We start from the raw sequence: 21,792 nt of genomic DNA on the forward strand, positions 1-21,792 counted from the left end.
TTAATTACTGTTTTAAGAAGCTAGATACCTTAAATCTAAATGCTAAGAACATGACTGATCACAGCTTTTACCCAAGCTTCTTACTTTCCAGTGTAGTATTTTTTCCTCTGATAAGGAGCATTTTACCAAATAGAAATAGCTGTGCATTTAAAAGTAATTCATCCTCATTTCACCCTTACTGCAACTGTGTGGTTTTCAAGGCTAATTCATAGTGATTAGCAAGCTACGGGTCAATGACTTGTTAACTTCTCCTTGTGATGGAGATGTCTGTTGCAAACAATAATACAGCCAATTAAAGATGCAATCTGCTCAGTGGTCTTGGACTCATCCGTCTCTGTCTTATTTCTTACTCCAGTCCGTCCCCTATTCATGCCTCCAACCTGTTCATCTTGGTCTATCTGAATATTTATAACTAAGAACAAGGACATAATGAATAATACTGATACTCTCTGAAAGTAATTAAAAGTGTGTCCAGAAGAATTTGTACACTAGGGTGTGTAAAGAAACATTATGATAAGATGATTGTATTCCAAAGGCATATCATAGACTATACGTTGCAACACAGGATAAAATACACAGTGTGATATCTTTTATACGTTTTTATCCCACACCTAAATAGACCACTGTTGCACCAATTATGAGGGATTTCATCCACGTCCACTTTGCTGCTCCAGCCCTAATTTTAATTTGATCTCTGGGTGAGAGACAGGTGTTGTTAGAAACCTTGGGATACAAGAGAGACGCCTTAGAATATCCATCACAAGACAGCAGCAGGCTAACTTTCCCCACCATAAATAAAGATGTCTGTGGTGGCAACAATAACACAGCCAACACAAGCTGCTTCCAAGTCCCTCACTCATCATCTCAACATCTCCACCTCATTCCAACTACCTCACCAGCCTTTAGTTAAGCTGCTCCTACCATCCGTATTTCTCGTCTTCATTCTGGTACAGTTTGCTAACGTGACATAAATTGGGACATTGGGTTTCCCAACCTTCTAATAAGGTTGTCTTGTATCGTCTTGTTTTATAGCCCATATGTAGTGAAGACAATAATGTGCAGAGTCAGAAAATGTTTATGTAGGGAAAAGAGAAAAGCAGAAATGGGGACAGGAGATTGGACAGACAAGTGGGAAGGAGGAGGAAAATAGAGAACGATTCAGAAGATGAGAAAGGAAGTCACGGGGGTGGGTTGACAAAAACAGAGAAAGAGGCAGGTAGTTTTGTAAGCTGCGGATAGATAAAGACAGACTCTTTCTCCCTAGGAGGTGCTGTTTGGTGGGAGGCTTGAGGTTAACTATAGAGGTGTCAGGTTTGAGACATAGCATTATCTAGAGTGAAGAGTACCTGTCCCCCACCATACGCAACTAGGCATCTAAGGCATGTAGTACACTCAAGTCTTTCTTCACAAGAAAAGGAGTCCAGCATTGGTCTAACAAAGTACATGGATAAGTCTTATGTTTTCCTTTTTCCTGCCTCTTTCTTGGGTATGTCATAATTTCCACAACACGGACTGACACAGCTCTTCTCTACCACCCACCAGTGCTTACATCAACAAGGCCAGTGACTCCTCACAGCAGGTGACTCTCATCGATTCGCTCCACTCCCCCGAGGGCCTGGCCGTTGACTGGGTCCACAAGAACATTTACTGGACTGACTCTGGCAACAAGAGCATCTCTGTTGCCACAGGAGACGGCAGGAAGCGAAAAGTGCTGATATCCACTGAGCTGAGCGAGCCACGGGCCATCGCAGTGGATCCACACCAAGGGTGAGGGGGAGTTTTTTGACAGATGGACAAAGTGTATGAAGATGGCAAAAGAGTTGAGGGAGAGGTAGGGAAGGATGGAGGCAGCGGGAAAGAGAGGGTGGCCGGACAAGCCTGTGGGCATTATTGTCATCTCTGAATAGGGAATGTTATTATAGAAAACATACACTTTGTCTAAAAGTAGGCTTTTAACTTACTATACCAACACTCTTTGTAGTGCTGCACCGTTCTATTAAGGTTAAGCAGCTTAACAATTATTTGGAGATGCAATGTGACTCTTGTCTGCTCTATCTGCGGCTTTCTCTTTGTCTCGGATGTCTTAAGTTCCCAAAATAACTCTTTTCACAACTCTACGAAGCTAGGCTAGCATAAAATTAGGGCTGTTAGCATTAACGCGTTAATCACGATGCGATTAAGGGCTAAGCATAATGCGTTAATTTTTTTTCATCGCATGCCGCCATTTATTAATTTATTTTCACTCGGCTTTGTGTCGTGCCTAACAGCCTACTATTTTGCCGTACTTCCTCGTAACACATCCTGCTGCTGCAGGAATAGCAACGCGGATTTCGGTGCCTCATTCTGGTGCCACTGATATGTCTGCACGTCTCCCTGATGCTCTGAAACAGACGTTACAGGAAACAGAAACATTGCTGCACGTGACACTAGTTAACACTACACTCAACAGCAGCTAACGTTAGCCTACCGCTAGCTAGTAGCTGGATTAAACACGGTTACAATGCTGACAGCTAACGCTAAACGGTGTAAAGTTTGTCTGTATTTCACTGTAGAGGATTCCGACACTGGGATGCAACAGTCTGCAGCTGCTGTTGTCGGAAAAACACAGACGGTGCGTTCAATGAAACTGGTAATTTACAGCCTTGTGGTGCATTCAAAGTTGTTGTTAAATGCCCTTTTCCCATCTGGTGGTTGTTTTTGTCATTCAACAGCTATTTACTAGTGAAATAAGTTATTGTTATAGTGATTACATTATTATTAAACATTTAATTTTGACGATATGGCCTTAGCAATAAAGAAGCCGTTCTTTAATGTCGCCAACTGTTTAGTGCCCTTCTTTTTTTTTTACTTTCTTAAAAAGTATCAGTTCAGGCACCGTTAAGGCACCGGTACCGTTTTAAAAGTACCGCGTTAGCACCGGTATCCAAACCAAACAATACCCAACCCTAATATTGACTCTAGATTCAAATGTGTGTATAATAAATATAATAAACAAATACAAATCTTAAAATCAAGTTCATAAAGTCATTTTCTTTGCATTCATTTGATTCCCAATCAAGATACACTGGTAAGAATTGCTTTCCATTGTTAATATGTACTTAAAAACAGTTCTGAAATGTAAAATAATAGAATTTTAATCATGTGATAAAACATGCGATTAATCGCGATTAAGAAAATGTAATCGTTTGACAGCCCTACATAAAATACATGCAAATTAAGCCTTACACACAAACACAGACACACACATTTAAAAGTGGCCCAAGTTTCCAGTACCAGCAGTTTTGCACAGTATCTACTTTCCTCAAGTGTCTTCAAGGTCTGTTTCAGAAGTAAAACTATTTGATTTTGTACAGAATATGAGATAGAGTACAGGAACATTGTGTGAGTAGAGTAGATTCAGTCACATATTAGTTGTCTTCTAAAAATTGACTGTGACATTGCACATACAAAAAATTCACTGCTCCTGAAAAGGGGCTCTTTTCATCTTTTTTACTGAATTGTAGCCATTCATGTCTATTTCATTTGTATGTGTCTTTCCACAGGTTTATGTACTGGTCAGACTGGGGAGGTCAGGCCAAAATCGAGAAGGCTGGGATGAACGGAGTGGACCGACAAGTTCTGGTGTCCGAACACATCGAGTGGCCCAATGGAATAACCCTGGGTAAGAAAGGACAGAATACATGTAACTTTGAATGTGCAAGGCTCACTGAAGAGGGCAGAGAAAACTATGAGATGATACAGGGACAGGGAAATCAATCAGCTCTGAGAGCTGTTTTATAAACTAAGTTATTATGCTGATATTGGTTTTGGAGAGAGAGGGAAAAAAGGATCTGAGTAAATACAATTCAAAGAAAGAGACAGAGAAAAACAAAAGAAAGAGAAACAGCAAGAGCTGCAACCCCTGAATAGCTTTTATTGTTAAAGCTCAGTTTGTGTCTTGCTCTCATCAATCAAGCCAGCAAACACGGGCCTCCAAATTAATAAGCCAGACGCTCTGTGCCGTCAATACCTCCCATCATCCCTTTCAACTCCCTCTGCGGCACCAACCAATTTCTCTCAGCTCTCCTTGCCTGAGGAGAAAGACAGGCATGGAGTTGCCACACTCTGTGGAATTGAGGTGTCACTACATTTGTATGAAAACAAATTATTTTTAGGGCAAATGAGAGAGCTGGCCAGACCGCTGTGGAAGAAGGGGTGGATTATTTTCCCTTGGTCATGATTTCATACAGAGCAGCGAACAGAACAGATTGTCTGAGTCAGGAGAGGTGAAGTTGTGAATGAAAATAAATGGGGTTTTTTTCTGTTCTTTTTCTTCTTTGCCATGATCATGTTGAATCAGTTCCTTTTTTTTTACATTTTTCTCTGACTTGCCTATTTATGTAATATGCATGTGATCAAACTCCTGCTTTTTTTAGATTTCCTTGTCATATTAAAAGGGAAATAACAGTGTTGTTACTGCCGTCATTGTGCCAGTCTGGAATGTTACCTGAATGTATGCTAACAAAAACTTTTTAATTTATTTGGATAATGTTTTCTTGGACAATGTTGTTCAAGAAAAAGTAATTGTTTTCTGCTCAACTTTTATCTAAGGGTTTAACGGCTGATTGAAATTGATGTTTAATTTGAGAGGAAATATGTGTAAAAATACTTTATCCTGCACACCTGTTAAAAGCAAAGTCATACTTGGATTATGTCCCTTGCTGTCAAATTTGATGGAATCTTCAAATTCTAAATCTAAATTTTCAAGTCAACCACAGCATTTCTTTGTTGTCCATAGCAAGAGGACAAAAATGGAGTACTAAAGTAAACAACATTGGGGACCGATACATGGTGATAGAATTGTAAAACAGCAACGTGTTCCTTTATCTTAACTCCAGCAAGACTAGTCAATTTGCTCAAGGGCACATATATTTTTCCCCGCAAAGAAGTCAACTGGCAATATTACAATCACATCTGTGTTTTCTCAGTGTAGGGCCTCAGTCGTCATGTCAAAGAAGATTGATGGTGTGGCTACTGGGCCATTACATTCATATACCTCTCTCCCTAGGCCTTTTCTCATGAAATGACCTTTCTCTCTCCATTTATCTCCATCCCTCCCTCCTTTTTTCTCTTCCTTGGTTTTGCTCTCTCTCTCTCTCTCTCTCTCTCTCTCTCTCTCTCTCTCTATCTCGCTCTTTTTTTTCCTCCTCCATCTTCTCAGACTTGTCTAACAGGCGTCTGTACTGGGTGGACTCCAAGTTGCACCTGCTGTCCAGTGTGGATCTGAATGGGGACAACCGCAAAGTGCTTCTGTCCTCCCATCACCATCTGGGACACCCCTTCGCCCTCACTGTGTTTGAGGTATGGAAGGATCTCTCAGAATGCTGGTTATTTGTTTGCAGAAGAAGTCAAACTTACCACACTATGCTTTTACGTATTATCACATTAACTACAGATTGTATACATTTTTTTACTACTACTTAAGTATTTCCCATTTGCCAGAGCACACCAAATGATTTAGATTGGTTTCCTTCCTTCAATGTAACAGTTGCTTTTATGTTGCTTTTGGAATTTTGTGAAATGTGAGTCACAGAGACTCTTAACTCCACTCTTGCCAAGGTATAGCCTAACCTTTATAAATAAGGGTTCTCTTAAGCAGCCAAATATCCAGTTTTGGGTATTATGGGTTTCCACAAGCAGTCAAGCACATTTTATCATTTGAAATATACAAGAGCCCCACTGCGGTATTTGCCTTAAAAAAATATATATTCATCCCCCTTATTTAGCCAGATATGAAGTATCTTAATCCTATATATATATATATATATATATATATATATATATATATATATCCTGAACAAATTTTGGTATGATGATAACATCAGTTTCAAGCCAGCATAAATGAAACTGAGTACACTATTAAAAGAAAACAAGGGAATGCTAACCTCAAAATACAATATATTTATTTTCAATTTCCCACAATGGAACCTGGCATGGATTGCCTGCACAATGCCAAGTGTTTGCAGGAGGTCTCTACCTCAAAGGCAAACAAAATACTTACATCCTTTTTTGACCTCCAAAGGTAAATAGACACAGAAAAATAGGTCTGTCCTCACTTATCTTTGCCTCCTCATATCTTGTTTGTTGATTCCCATCTTGGCAGTGTATTTTTAGATTTTCGCTGAGCCAAACTTAAAGGGTAACTACTGTTTATTTTAACCTGGACCCTATTTTCCTATGTTTTTGTGTCTAAGTGACTGATTGGAACAACAATCTTTTGGAAATTGGTCCAGTATTAAGCAAGATCACTGCAGTCGGCGTCGGCGAAACAAGCTACAATGTTAGTTAATGGGGCAATTGTCCAGCTTGTATTTACCTTCACAAAAGTGCTTGTTTTACCACTGACAGGCTCAGATCATTATTCTAAGTGTTTGACAACATTATGGAAAGGATTTCTTAAAGAGTAAGATCCTTTTTTTAAACATAAAAACATCTGCGAAATTGCATTCGCTTCACCCACTAGACTCCATGTAAATAAACAGTAATGAAGTAATTTTAGCATCGTAAAATACACTTCATTCAAAGTCGACAAAAACAAAATAAAACTTTTCCAACCATCACAACTCTAGTTTTGGTTGAAATAAACACATAGTTTACCGATTCACATGTGAAAATATGTTTGTTCTATACATGCTAAAAGTATTGCTTTTTTAAATAGAGTCTGGTGGGTTTAGCACTAGCAACTTCACAGCTGTATCTAGTTAAAGAGAAAGGTCTCAGAGATGTTTTCCAATCCAATCCAACTTTATTTGTAAAGCACATTTAAAACAACCAGGTTGACCAAAGTGCTGGACATTGACATGATTTCAGACAGATTATAAACACACAAGTAACAAAAATGAACATTTAAAACAAGTAACAAACTAGAAAATGCAGAATACAACTCTCAAGCAGGTTTAAAGGCCAATGAATAAAAGTGAGTTTTAAGTTGTGATTTAAAAACGTGAAGGCTGGGGGCCAATCTGACATGCCGAGGCAATTCATTCCACAGCCTTGGGGCCACCACTGAGAATGCTCGATCTCCCTTATTTTTGAGCCACGTTCTAGGGACAACAAAGAGTAGCTGGTCAGCAGACCTTCATGACCTCAGAGGCTGCAGCAGCGGCTTCAGTAGTTCAGCGTTATAAGCGGTTAGACCATAAAGAGCTTTAAAAACAAACAACAAAATCTTAAAATGTATTCTAAAGCAAACCAGTAGCCAATGAAGGGAGGCAAGAACAGGTGTAATGTGATCTCGTTTACGAGTTACAGTAAGGAGTCGAGCGGCAGCATTTTGAACGATTTGTAATTTGGAGAGGGAGGCCTGGTTAATACCTACATATAAGGCATTACAGTAATCCAGGTGAGTTGTGATAAAAGCATGTATAACCCTCTCAAAAATCAGTGAAAGATAAAAATGGCTTCAGTTTGGTGAGCAGCCTGAGTTGAAAGAAACTAGCTTTTTTCCAACAGAATGTATCTGCTTCTCTAGTTTAAAAATCACTATCCATCTTAACACCAAGGTTAGTTACCATGGAGTTGACATAGGGTGTCAGGGGACCCAGGTCCAGTTGGGATGCGCCAAGAATACTGCTGGGTCTAAATAGTTTTAAAGGTCTATCTCTGAATGGATCCTTTCCATAATGTTGTCAGACACTTAGAATATTAATCTGAGCCTGTCAGTGGCACTTTGTCACAAGCACTTTTGTGAAGGTAAATACAAGCTGGACAATTGCCCTATTAACTAACATTGTTGCTTGTTTCGCCGCTGCTGACTGCAACGTTCTCACTTAATACTGGACCAATGTCATAGATTATTGTTACCATCAGACACAAAAACATAGGAAAATAGGGTCCATGTTGAAAAAAATGGTAGTTACCCTTTAAGCATTGGACATGAGTTTTAGCTGTTATTTTTTAACTAGAGTTGTCAGAGAGATTGACTGAGAAGAAATGTGAGATGGAGATGTTTAAAGTATAGTAGCAAGATAAACCCAGAGAAGGAATCCATTTTCAAGGACTGACCAGTGTAGAGTCACAGGAGAGTACAGCAATCGATGAAACTAATTTGGGTGTATTTATTAAGGCAGGAGTGAGTCTGTTAGATGTATGATGTGCTTTATCCATTCCTTTCTTTGCTGCACACACTGTGATGATGAGAAGCAAAGGGAAGAGGGGATATCCATCATGTCCAGCTGAGTGTGCCTGCATGTGTGCTCGGATGCGTATGTGTAAAGGCAGGCAGTGAAAGTTCATCCCTGGAGATTAATAGCCCTCAGCTCTTCTGGTCTTTGTTCTGTTCTGGTTATGATACAGAGCAAATTAAAAATCCTTTAGCGGTGCAGCAGATTGTCTTGGTCCCGACAGACCGATAATGGGAAGTTTGTTTCTTTGGAGTTCCCTGGTTCAAGTTGTGAACTGAAACACTGAACCTTTTTTGTCCATTTAATTTAGTTTGTGTCTTATCTGGGAAATTAGCCTCAAGGGAGCATTTTTGATTCAGGGTCTGAGTCTGTTTTAAACTGCTTACTCGGCTCGGTTTAGCCCAGTTGTGTGACATGCCATACTTTACAATAGATACATGTAATGGTCCAATTTTGACCCCTTCTGATTCAGTAGTACTAAATTGGCAGTGATTACAAAAGAATTGTTATTTTTGATGAGGTGTATGCCACAATGCCATATGTCGTTGGTGATTAACAATAAGTTAATCAGCAACTATTTTGATAATGAATTTATCATTTTAGTCTTTTTTTAAGCAAAAATGCCAAACCAAGTTTCTGGTTCCAGCTTTTCAAATGTGAGGATTCAATGTTTCTTTTTTATTTTTTATCATATATGACAGTAAACTGAATATCTTTGGGTTTTGGACATTTGATCGTATAAAACTTTCCAAATGAAAACATTACCTCTGGCTGTAACAGGCATTTTTCTCTATTTTCTAAAAGTGCATAGAGCAAAACAATTTATTGAGAAAACAATCGGCAGATGAATCACTACTTAAAATAATCATTAGTTATCTTTATATATAAGAAATGTTCATAAAGTAACATTACATGTCATTTAGCTGACACTTTTATCCAAAGCAACTTACAATTGCTATATATCAGAGGTCACACACCTCTGAAGTAACTAGGGGTTAAGTGTCTTGCTCAGGGACACATTGGTTGATGTATCACAGTGGGAATAGAACCCCGATCTCCCACACCAAAGGCATGTGTCATATCCACTGTGCCATCACAACCACATTGACCTTTACTCTTCTCATTAAGGTTAAATGGGAAGATCACAAAAATAACATGTACGTGGTTATATGTAAAACGTTGTGCAATTGTTGGCAATTATTGTGATTGGGATTAACCTTTCCTTACATTCATTAATACATAAGCATACAATCACCACATAGGCATTCCTTTTCTATTCATATCCAAACAATAGGTCTTTTGAGAATGTGAAAGATATGAGGTTTTACAAATTTGAGTTTTAAAGTATGTCTTATGGCCTGCACAGCCCCTTGTATTTAGTATATTAAATTATTCCACTTGAGCATATCATCTGCAAACTTCACATCAATGCTGACTTTCTTAACACTTCAGGGGAAAGACACAGGGTTCCTATATCAAAGTCTGAAAACCCCACCACCACCGAACACACGCATACAAACACCTCCAGTCAGTGTCCACCCCCTGTCTCGACACCAAACACCAAAGGAAATATAGATTGTAGAGGCATGCAGAGAATAGTGTTTTCTCTTTCTCTGGCTTTAGTATCATTGCATTACTTTCATTACTTTTTCCCACTCTTAGAGAAGAAGATGAGATGAGTTTGGCAATCAAAAGAAAAACAGTCAGGAAGAAAGAAAAACAATGGTGCAAAGGCACAACTGGATTTAAACAGGTCCCAAAGGCCCTGCACACCCACACAGGTGTTTTCATTTATTTGATTTGATTCAACCTCTGCTGAGGTTTAAGGTGGGTGGACCTATGCTGGGAATTACATGACTTCACCAAACTACGGTTTACAACAAACTAAAGCGGCAGTCACATGACAAAGTGACATTCGTTCGTCCACAATCGGTGGGGCCAGAAACTTGGTGACATAGTGACTACTTGCAGGGCTAGTTGGTGAACTGCTGTAGATGGTAAGCTAACGGTTAGCTCGCTAGCCAGCCCAGCTAGGATAACACTAGTCAGTAAAAACAGCTTTCAGAACCTCTTCTGGCATTTTATCCACCATTGCATACCAGTTCCTTAGAAAAAAAGTCATTCAAGATGGAAAATAAAGCCCTCGGAGATGCTAACATGCGAACAATGCAAACAATTCCTTCACAGCGCTGCGAAGGAGGGTCTGGCTAGTCCACTTAGCATCCTGGGATGGGAGAGAAACACACTCTGGTTTATTGGCATGTCTTTAAACCAATCACAATTGTCATGAATGGCGCTTAGCCCTAAGCTCCAGTGCCGCTGCAAAATAGCCTCGGGAAGGAACTTGTTTTGGTGGAACATGTGTACATTCAAAATTAGTTTTAGTCGTGCAACAGAAAAATTCGACAGATAGTCTAGCTAGCTGTCTGGATTTACCCTGCAGATATCTGAGGAGCAGTTAACCATAGTCCTCATCAATCGACCAGAGTTTAAAATTACAACACAAAGAAAGCATTAGGCAACCGAAATCCGGCCGAAAAGAAGGACATACGGCGAAATTTCCAGCGACAAAGGGGCAATCCCGAGAGTGGAAAGTCGTGGATATAGACTACACCGGGATCAATTAAATGAATGAGAGTCTAAGTGAATATTGAAATTGGATTTACTTGACCACTGCTTTAACAGAATAGTGAGGAAAATGTCAGTCAAGCCTTATCTGTCAACACCCACAGTCCAGATAAGAGGTCTTATCAGCTCAAATAACTAGAAACACCTGTGTGGGTGTGCCATGCATGTGAAAAGGCTTTAACACTCTTCTGCAGCTTAGTGGAGATTAATGCAAAATGTGTCCTCATATCATTCAGTTCCTACACAGATTTAACACCAAGCATTTGTTCATAACTTTGGCTGATAAGAACAAATAAATACAAATAAAACCCTAACAATCAATGGCTCTGAAAGTTGAGTGTTGGCTTTGTTTGAGCTTTCGTTTGTAGTTTTCTGGCATGACATCTAAGTATCAGGCAGATGTGTCAGTCAAAAAGGGCTCAGCATTTGTTATAAGGTCCTTCTGGGACAAAATCATGACAAAATCATCAAAGGCTGTTCTCTCCTTGACCCGTAGAAGACTTTGTATCCGTTTAGATGTAGTCTCACCCTCTTGACAACCACAGACGTACACAGCTATGACTGATGCAAGTGATGCAATGTTGTGTTCAGGAGAGCTTTTGCACGTGCCTGTGTCTACAGTATGTTCTGTATGTGGAAGATTCACCTTGATTTAGCAATGAAGAGCAATGACCTTGTTAGGTCTGCATTGCTGTTTGAAGCTTTCAATGTGAGGAAAAGGTGACAGATGCAGAGATTGACAGTAGAGAAACTGAAAGAGAGAAAAACAGAGGCAGAGACTGACGGAGACCGAGAAAGACATCCACAGAGACAGAAAAGCAAAGGGAGAGATGAAATGATAGATTTGAGAATTGCTTTATCAACATGGCTGATATTTGTCTTTCACTGTTTCAGCGCTGCTGTCATATAAGTAAAGGTTATCTGAATCTGAGTGAAGTGGAGATGGAGCGATTGAGAGCTCAGTGAGAGATGGAAAAGGAGAAAGTAAGAGAAAGGTTAAATCGGCTGATAACCCAGCACAAATGGAGAGTGTGGATTACAGCTATGACTGAAACAAACACAGAGATACACACGTACATATACACACACACCAGGCAAATCTGTGCTCGGACCCCTACAGGTCGGTGCCCTTTAGAAAGACTATGCAACTGTTAACACAAGCTCAGTCTAATGAAAAAATGCCTATACAGGCCATCTTTCCATCTCCCACTCATCTCCTGATTTTCTCTTGCTATCATTTAGTGTTTCTTAATTGATGTGTGTCTGCATAGATCAGAATCAGAATCAGAAAGGGTTTTATTGCCAATGTATGTTTTTTAACACATACAAGGAATTTGTTTTGGTGTTGTTGGTGCATGTCACACATTCTCTAGATGGAATATTAAACAATATAAGTACAGGTATAAACAATATAAGAATAAGTATATGTACACAGTATGTATTAAATTAAAAATAAAGATAGAAATAAAAAAATAAAATAAATAAAGAGCAAAGAGCATTACAGCAGAGAGAGAACAGTGGCATGAAGAGCCAGGGGTGGAGTGTCAGGGTGGTTTCCGGGCCTTGTTAATAAGGCTAGTGGCGGAGGGGAAAAAGCTGTTCATGTGACGTGAGGTTTTGGTCCTGATGGACCTCAGCCTCCTGCCAGAGGGGAGTGTCTCAAAGAGTTTGTGTCCGGGGTGAGAGGGATCGGCCACAATCTTACCAGCACGCTTCAGAGTCCTGGTAGCGTAAAGGTCCTGGAGCGGCGGCAGATTGCAGCCAATCACCTTCTCTGCAGACCGAATGACACGCTGCAGTCTGCCCTTGTCCTTGGCAGTGGCAGCAGCGTACCAGATGGTGATGGAGGATGTGAGGATGGACTCAATAATGGCTGTGTAGAAGTGCACCATCATTGTCTTTGGCAGGTTGAATTTCTTCAGCTGCCGCAGGAAGTACATCCTCTGTTGTGCTTTCTTGACGAGGGAACTGATGTTCAGCTCTCACTTGAGGTCCTGGGATGGTAGTTCTCAGGAAGCGGAAAGACTCCACAGTGTCAATTGTGGAGCCACAGAGGGTGATGGGGGCAGGTGGGGCTGGGTTCTTCCTGAAGTCCACAACCATCTCCACTGTCTTTAGAGTGTTTAGCTCTAGATTGTTTTGATTGCACCACTTCACCAGGTGGTCAGCCTCCCACCTGTAGGCAGACTCATCTCCGAGATGAGTCCTAGATGAGTCCGATGAGGGAGGTGTTTGCACAGAACGTTTTACTTTACTCTTTACTTTTACGTTACTTTTAAAAGCAGGGGTCTCTGGCAGAGACTGAAGTTAATTATACAAAAACTATCTTTGACCATAAAGCCAATCTCTGGTTTATCAGTGAAGTGTCTGAACTACACTGCAGACTGGATTCTCTACTCACAGAGTGACGGCTGATTGATTATGAACGAGTCCAGCGCGGGTTGAATGCACATCAGCAGTTCATCGGCGTTACACGGTGTTAGTGTATACTATGTAATGTCTGTATCGACTTGTACCAGTCGCGCAGCCACCATGGTCCGTGCATTGTCGTAGACACATGTAGCCTCTTTTTCTGGAAATCCTTGCGTGTCCGTGCAACCGACAAGAGTCCACAGCGGTCCGCTGCGTGTATGTATGAGGCCATCTCCACGTAACCATCTGTGAGTTTGTCAGCTTTGTGTCTGCCTGGCTCAGAGCGCCGTCCAGCAAAAAGCCACGGCTTAAAACGCTCTCAAAAGTTAGCATTGGCTGCTTCTCGCCGCCATGATTACTCTGCCACCAGCCTCTGTCACATACCGTGTGGAGCTTGTGAGCGTGCAGCTGAGAAGGCAGTGTCGCTGTCAAATCTGTCCCTGGGAAAAAGTAACGCGCCGAATTGAAAAAGGAACTACGCTTTCGCTACCAAATTTTCAGTAGTAGCGCATACACTACTTTTTACCTGAAAAAGTAGTTACGTTACTGTAACGCTGCTACAAAGTAACAAAACTGTAATGCGTAGACTGGCTACAAACACATTGTACGCCAGGCCAAATGTTGAACTACGTCCAGCTTTGCACTGATAATAAACCCAAGTTGTTTTAAGCATTTACAATAATTTACCAGTTTTTTTTCTCAAGAAAAGAAGACTCCCTGTGGAGTTAAAAAAAAAAGTTTTTTACTGTTGAAGCCCACTTTTATCTTCAGATATTACAGCTTTTTTACTGTCTTTCCTTTTTTTTTAACTTGTGTGTACTGATGTCTCTCTCTCTGTTTTTATTCAGGATCACATATATTGGACCGACTTGGAGGATGAAACGATATACAGTGCCAACCGACTGACGGGACATGATGTGGCAAAGGTGGCAGAGCATCTCAACAACCCCCTGGACCTGGTGGTGTTTCATGAACAGAGGCAGCCCAAGGGTAAGACATGCAGCAACAACAATATGACATGGACATGTTTGGTGTTTCTTTTTTTTCTAGGCCTGTAGGAGCCACAGCGAACTGATTAGATGAGGACCTACAGGTGATGGGCTTGAATTGCAAATTGGGGATAATGGGCTCTGATCATAGTTGCTCCATGTACCATGTACCATACCTTATACATCAAACTATGAAGTTCGGCACTCTACTCAACTCTACTTCTCTGTCCCGCGAGTTAAAAAAACAATTGGCAAAAGAGCTTTTAAGTTTAAGGCTCCAGCAGATTGGAATAATCTATCTGTGGAAATCAATTTCTTTACCTGGTTTGTTTAAATATGCCCTGTCTGCTCACTTTAAGATAAACTGCCTCTGTTATTAAAAATGCATGCTATTTTTATATCTACTGTTCATACCTAATGTTTATATTTGACTGTAGTTAGAAATTCACTCATACTCTACTGTTTACTTATTTACTTACTATTGGCCATCTTGGCCTTTTGGTGGTTGTAATGTATTGATGAACATATGCAGGTGTTTTTTTTAGTTTTTTTTTTTTTAGATTTTTCACTTCTCTGTTGTTATGTAATTATTGTGTTATATGTTTTGAACCCCCTCGAAAACGAGATGATACATCTCAAGGGGCTTATCCTAATAAACAAATTTGAAACGTGTACTATTCTCATTGGTATATAATTCCCAATAAATCCTCACCTAACATTACCCTGAGTAGAGGTTATAATCAAACAGAATAAGTTAAAACACAGGTGTCAGTGTGTGTGAATGTTTGCTCAGTGTTGGTCAGTTACATAATATGATTACTTGATCTAAGCGCCTCTAACCCAAACAGCGAAACTATAACCAAAAAATTAATAATCCTGGTAAAACATCCCACTCCCTGGTAACAAAGCCTTGAATTATACATGTAGCCTACAGTACCAAAGGATCCACTTAATCCATAAGAACTGTCTGATGAAGTAATAAACAAATCACCTGGTGGTGATTAGATTGATGTGTATGTTGTCCTTGTCAAATTATGTGTTTTGATGTAGTATTTTTCCCAGGATGGATGCAGCTATGCAAACGAGCATCTGCGTGTGTGCGTGCTAATTAAGCCTGTGTGTGTTTGTCTGTGTGTGTGGGTTTGACAGTAATTTGCTTGTGTGAGTCTGTGTTTTCATGCTTTGTTTTCTCCCTTCACTCTGAGCTCAAAGCAGTCGTGTCTGAGTGCCAGTGGGGAGCAAATTGCATTCTCCTATTAATAAATCAAGAGTTTTGCTTAAAGAGATACCACAGAATTAAGCAGGATTTTTTTTCCAAAGTGAACAACCAGGCCTTACTGGACTCTAGCTGCTCTGTGAGGATACTAGTAGGTCTGAATGATAAGTGAGATTCTCGAAAAAATTTACAATGATTGAAAGCAATTTGCGATGTCCCTTTATTTCAATGTTTTATCTTTCTCTCTTGCTTTCATATCTTTTATTCCTGTCAGAAAATGTGCTAATGTAAACAACCCAAAAAGGGGAAGAGCATCACACAATACACCGCCGCACATGTTGAATGAGTTGGGGCCATATGTCAACACTTCCTCAAATAAGCCTCTCTTTTTCGATTCTTTGTTTTACCCTTTTTTATCTATTTATTTTTTTGTCCATCCAGCTGTGCTTTGAAGCCTATGTTCCGTGTTTTAGTTCTTATTCTAGACCTAAGGGAGGCAGTGCAGAAGAGAAGGGGACAATGAAGCTATTGCAACTTCAAAACAACATCATTTTGTTACATTTTATCTCCGTCTCTCTCCTGTATTCTACTTCCTTTTCCTCAAAGGCTTGTCCTCATATCCTTCCTTCTTATCTTATTATATGTATGTTCCTAATGCTTTCTGTTCTTTGATTTGTTTCCCTCCACTTTTCTCCTCTCCTTTTCCACGTTTCTTTCCCCACCATCCAATTTACATGTGTTGTTATAATGTGTCATCATGGCATTTCAAAGACTTGCTTTTACTCAAAGAGCCTCATTTCTTTTTAATAATGAAAGGCAGGTATATAAGATATTTGGAGTTTCATTTAGACAGCTGTTCATGTTATATACTTGATATGATGAGATACTGTACGCCAAGCACAAATGTACTCCCAGCTTATTAGAATCTCACTGTGTGTCGTGAGGGATGTTGCTGCTTCCCCTGACGGGTGATGATTCCTCTGATGTGCTGCTCTTTAAAACTACGCACAAGTCAGGAGGCAGAATCGACCGCAACCTGACCTATTTTTGGTGCTTCCCCACATGACAAGAGTAGCAATATTTTTCCATGACACTGAGTCTTAGGTTGGGAAACTACATGTAAATTTTTTATTTGGGTGCAGAGATTAAAAACAAGACACCCCTGCCTTAACCAAAGCATCTCTTCACTGTACCGGAAAATAGGCCGTGGAATAATTATAGGTTTCTAAATAACACTTTAAAATGTGGCCCTAGCATCTTTTTCATGTTGTTTTACAGTATGGTACACAATACAATTAATATATAGTAAGTAGTACAAGTACTTTGGCTGATTAGATGTTGTTTACTACAACTAAGCTAACAATGTTCAAGATTCTGTGCTCTGACTTGATGTTTAGATCTAAATTTGGGGTCCAGTATTAGCCCCACAATCACACCACAGTATAGTTACATAAATTATAGTCACATTTAAAGAGTTTTGAAACTTTTGACTGCACAAGGGAGGTGAATGAGTGAGTAACATAAGATAGTCTTCCTGGCTAAACTTACGCTAAGCTTCATTAAATGTTACCTGTAGATATTACAAGCACTCAAACCTAGAAATAATTCATAATAATCGGACACACACAAAAAAATCCCCCAAATATTTAAGTGTAATATAGTGTGATTAAGTGAAATATCCAAAAATAAAATGAAGAAAAACAATTACATAATCCAGTTACATATGCCAAGATGTTTTGCTAAGTCATGTACTTGTGTTTTGTTTAGTTGAATTTACATTTGTAGTCAGGGACTTAGATTTTTACCTCCGCCAAGGAGGTTATGTCTTCAGTTGGCATGGGCCAAGGAATACCCATTACATTTTGGAGCGGATCTGAATCAGGGGGTGGATACACAAATTTTTTTTCACTTTCATTAACATTGCGAGACATGCGTTTGCTGCATTTATTTATTGGAATAATAGGAAAAATGAGTTCCCAACTGGAAAAATAATTCACACTGCATTAACATTGTGAGATAGTGCATGCCTTGATGGAGGTCTACGCTCTCTGAGTGCCCTTCTAGTTCTTTGTGTTTTTCATTTAAAAAATTGTCCATACCAGTACTGGCTTAAATTCACAATTACTTAGATGCTTTTGATGCTGACTGAGACCAAAAACTGGGGCTTGTCTTCAATTCTTAATAACCTTTTCTGCTTAACTATTCCGCTCTACAGTACACGTAAACGTCTGTGCTCATCACCCTGGAGCTGACATGGGATTTCAATTTAAAGAACATTTAGAAAAAAGCACCAAGTTTTTATTAAATGTCATACATTTTATTTCATTCATGTTTGTGGGAAAATGTGCAAACTCATATTTGTCAAACCCTTTTAATCCTCTTTTATTTCTGCTTGTGTCCATCAAGCCCCAGATACCTGCAACATGGGCAGTCTGCCTAACGGAGGCTGTGAATACCTCTGTCTGAAGGCCCCCCAGATCACAGATCACTCTCCGAAGTACACATGTGCTTGTGCAGATGGCATGGAGCTGGGACCAGACATGAGGCGCTGTGCTATAGGTATGTCAGTCACGCTCTGAAACCAATAAATCGCAGGAGTCCAGGAGCGCACCTAATAAAAGGGATTGTGCTGAGAATGTCACATGAAGTCTACATCGCTGTAATCACAGTGACATGATGGAGTGCTAGGCCATACGGATATTAAACTGGTTTCACTCTCTCAACACTGCTAAAAGGAGTCCACCTCCTAATTAAGTATTTATGCATATATTTAAATAAATGTTTTGCTTTTAACTGTTCAGTAGGTTGGATGGTATCCAACCTTATACATGGATGGCTATGGGGAACATTCCCCATGCCGTAACAGGCTGAAGGAAATACGAATAGGTTATTCTTCGGTCTCCTAGGATGACTTGAATCTTGGCTTGTCATTTCAAATATGATTTAGGTTCTGCTCTCACCAGAGCTAGACCAACTCATTTCTTTACAGGTTTTAGTGCTAGAGTTGTAGCTTCCTATACTTGTATACCCACGTGTGCCCCCCACCCTGAAGTGTAACATTTGAGGACATCCACTGAATTATTTTAGGATTGTCAGTGAAATATATACAGTAAATGCTTAACATAATAAATACAAAATAATAGTATGAAAAGTATTCTTGCTGGTGAGGAATTTGTCTGCTCATATACTGTACATAATAAAGTGTATATATTCATACCCATTCATATTCAATTGAGTAGTCTCCAGTATCAGCCTTCAGCAATGCGAAATCTAATCGTATTGTATATATTATGATTGATTCAAAAGCCAACTCTTTCAGAGAATTTGATATCTGTGCTTAATGTAACACTATCTTGGGAAGCTGGTCAGGGAGTCTCCCAGCTTACCTGTGTTCCCAGCAAACCTCCATTATTTCACCGACCTTATTTCCCCCTGCTCAGCCAGTCCCTAGCCTCTACAGTCAGCACATTGTTAGGTTGTTATCCTTAATAGACCCGCACTGTTTCATTTTTGAACAGGTGAGGAGAAAGCAGCTGAGAAAGAGAGATAGTAATGAATGTAGGCCACCATTCAGAGAATCCCTCTGAGAAAGGAAAGAGGAGGAAACATCGTCGTTGAGTATGCACTGGGAGAGAGAACACTTTCACTCACAATTTTTGGACTACCTAATGTAGTACAAATATTTCTGCTGAGCCCTTATACAGGTTTGATAAAATGCCCCCTAATATTATGTTCCTCTTGCTCTCTGGTTTGTTTCTCTGTCTATATAATTTGCACTAACCATTAAACCTTATGACATGTATTTGGAAATGCCTAATCAAATCACTTTTTTTATTACTTAGTCATTTGATTGTCTGATAACATAAATAGAAAGGTGTCAACGGTGACCTGTGCATATGTGTTATATGCAATACTATATTTGAGTTGATAAAAAGATGCCAGTTGAGCTAGACATCTTATATACATGATTCTCCCTATGCAACAATGTTTATCATACTGTCCCTCTTTGATAAACAAACAAAAAGATGACTTTTTGAAAAGGTGGTGAAAGTGATAGATGATATACTGTACACTTCCCTTCTAAGACAAAGCAGAGGTTCATTAGTCATGTTAATGACTGTTAATGTAGAAAGCTATGGCAATAATTCTAACTATGGCAATAATTATCTTGTATTGATTTTACAGAATAACATGATGCAATATTATTCTTCTAAAACATCTATTATCCAAATAAAGGATTCTAGGCATAACAAAACTAACTATTGAAGTTGAAGAGTTTGGTCTATGTAATGCGTAAAAGCAGAACGCAGTTAATTGCTTTGAACATCGGTTTAATTACCTTATGGTATGATTTTGCTATTTCAAACTCTGGGGAGCTGGGAGTGTGTCAGCCTATAATCTTTTCATGTCCCATTACATGCTGGGTATTGATGCACACAACCAAAATACTGCAACTCGTGTGGGATCGACATACTTGCCAGCTATTAGCATAAAGTAAAGTAAAACCCAAAATATTTATGATTATTGTCCTATTTCCTATGTGCAGTTCGACCCAGAGCAACCACAACAACAGCTGTGCCAACCACCTCCACCACCACTACAACTCCCACCACAACCACGACAATAAGCGCTACAACAACTAGCACAACTGTTACCAGCACCACGACTCCCCCTTCCACAACTACAAGCTCCACTAGCACCTCTGCTGCTACGACACTCAGGCCCACAACTAGAGGGCTGACGACTGCTGCCCCGCCTCAGACCCCCAGGAGAACTTCTACTGAGTCGCCTCGGACCCCCGCGGCCACGAGTACAGAGGTGACCAGTTTCAGCAGGACCAGTCAGAAGTCCACATCCACACACACGCCTCTCCTAGGCCCAGTGGCCCCCAATAGCATTCAGAGAGAGAGCAACGCCAACCTCTCCCACAGAGGTAAGAATCATGGTGAACAGGATTTGTGCATTGGAATGTGAGTTTGTTCACATACAGTATGTGTGTTCTTCTGTGAGTGTAATACTCTATTGCCATCACTATCACTACCACCTGCCGTCAAAGCAGCAAGGAGTAAAAAACCACTACTTGCATCAGTTTCCCTCCCCTCTCTCCGGCTTCTCTTTGTCTGACCATCTGTCTGTCTACTATCTACATCCTCTTTTCCACTTAGCTTTTCTCTCTTGCACACACAATATACACACTAGTGTATCGCTCGGCCTGCTTGCTGTCGGTCCCCCATGAGCAGCGTCTAACAGAGCTGTCAGAGCTAACAAACGACAGTCCCCTCCATTCTCACCTTACACCTCTCATCACTTGTCATCACTTTCTGACAGGCTCTTCTCTTTGTCTTTCTCTCCCTCTTTCTCTCGCCTCTTCTCTTTCACTGTCGCTCTCGTGGCGTGAGTTCTTTCTCGCACCAATCATGCTTTGCTGGCGGGCCCAAAAAAATACCACTTTACAGTTTGATGCCCAGACAAGCAATGACAGCAGAATAGAACAGTAGTAACAATGCTTTACAAAGCCACACTAAGATTTAAATTGCATATAGAGGCAGAGGATAACCCTTGATAGCACCGCAAAGCAAAATTGATAAACCACTGTGCTGCACACCACATGCAGTCTGATTTTTGTTGCAGAAATCAGTTTTTTCAGATTTTGGTTTGAATTCTTGTTGCCAAAAACTCAATAAATCCTCCAAATTGCCTTTTATATATGGATTTTTTTTCTATGTTCTACTAGCTCCAATGCAATTGCATTTCCCCTTTTCAAACCAAAGCAGGAGACTAACAGTAAAACAATGTCCAAACAGAATACTGATTCATACAATGACTTACACACTTTACAAGAACATTTAGCTAATATGTCCTATACCTGAATGACATAGATAATTAAAGATTAAATAGAAGAAGCAGAGGGAAGTAAAAGAAAAAGTGGCAAAGTTGGCAAATGAGAAAGATTGCTTTCTGTTTGAACCCAGAATTGATTATATTGAGAAACTAGGGGAGCGAGGACTGAGATTGAAAAAGCTATACAGAGGGAAAGGAGAAAGGAAGGGTGATGAAAGTGGGTGGGAGAGTTGGAGGAAAAGGAAGAGATAGCGACATAGGGAGGACGGGGAAATGAATAAGATAAAGAGCGAGGAGTAAAACTAAGGATTGTTAAAAGAGAAGGTACAGTGAGAGGCAATAAAGAAGCCATAGAGGAAAAAGAATTAACAGAGCACTAAACAGAACAGTGAGGTTGAGAGTTATAAAAACAACACACTGTTAGGAGGGGAAAAAACAGCATTTACAGGGATAAGAAAACATGGGATGGAAAAAAGGCAGGAGAGAAAGTGATTTTCAGGGAAGCAAAGAGAATGTCTGCTACATCTAGTCATATCACTTTGGG

General features: G+C 40.0%; 1 protein-coding gene across 4 annotated transcripts in view; it reads left to right on the plus strand.

Moving 5' to 3' along the window:
* The window catches only part of lrp8 (low density lipoprotein receptor-related protein 8, apolipoprotein e receptor), a 191,258-nt gene that overhangs the window by 155,049 nt on the left and 14,417 nt on the right, over window positions 1-21,792 (plus strand). For all 4 annotated transcript variants that reach the window (XM_078258490.1, XM_078258493.1, XM_078258492.1 and 1 more), the window contains exons 11-16: window positions 1,543-1,767; window positions 3,543-3,661; window positions 5,201-5,340; window positions 14,051-14,192; window positions 17,814-17,966; window positions 19,954-20,340. In XM_078258490.1, the coding sequence (XP_078114616.1) occupies window positions 1,543-1,767; window positions 3,543-3,661; window positions 5,201-5,340; window positions 14,051-14,192; window positions 17,814-17,966; window positions 19,954-20,340 (1,166 nt within the window). The remainder of the gene's footprint in view (window positions 1-1,542; window positions 1,768-3,542; window positions 3,662-5,200; window positions 5,341-14,050; window positions 14,193-17,813; window positions 17,967-19,953; window positions 20,341-21,792) is intronic.

The sequence above is a fragment of the Sander vitreus genome, chromosome 9 (assembly GCF_031162955.1).
Source record: "Sander vitreus isolate 19-12246 chromosome 9, sanVit1, whole genome shotgun sequence".
NCBI classification, from domain to species: Eukaryota; Metazoa; Chordata; class Actinopteri; order Perciformes; family Percidae; genus Sander; species Sander vitreus.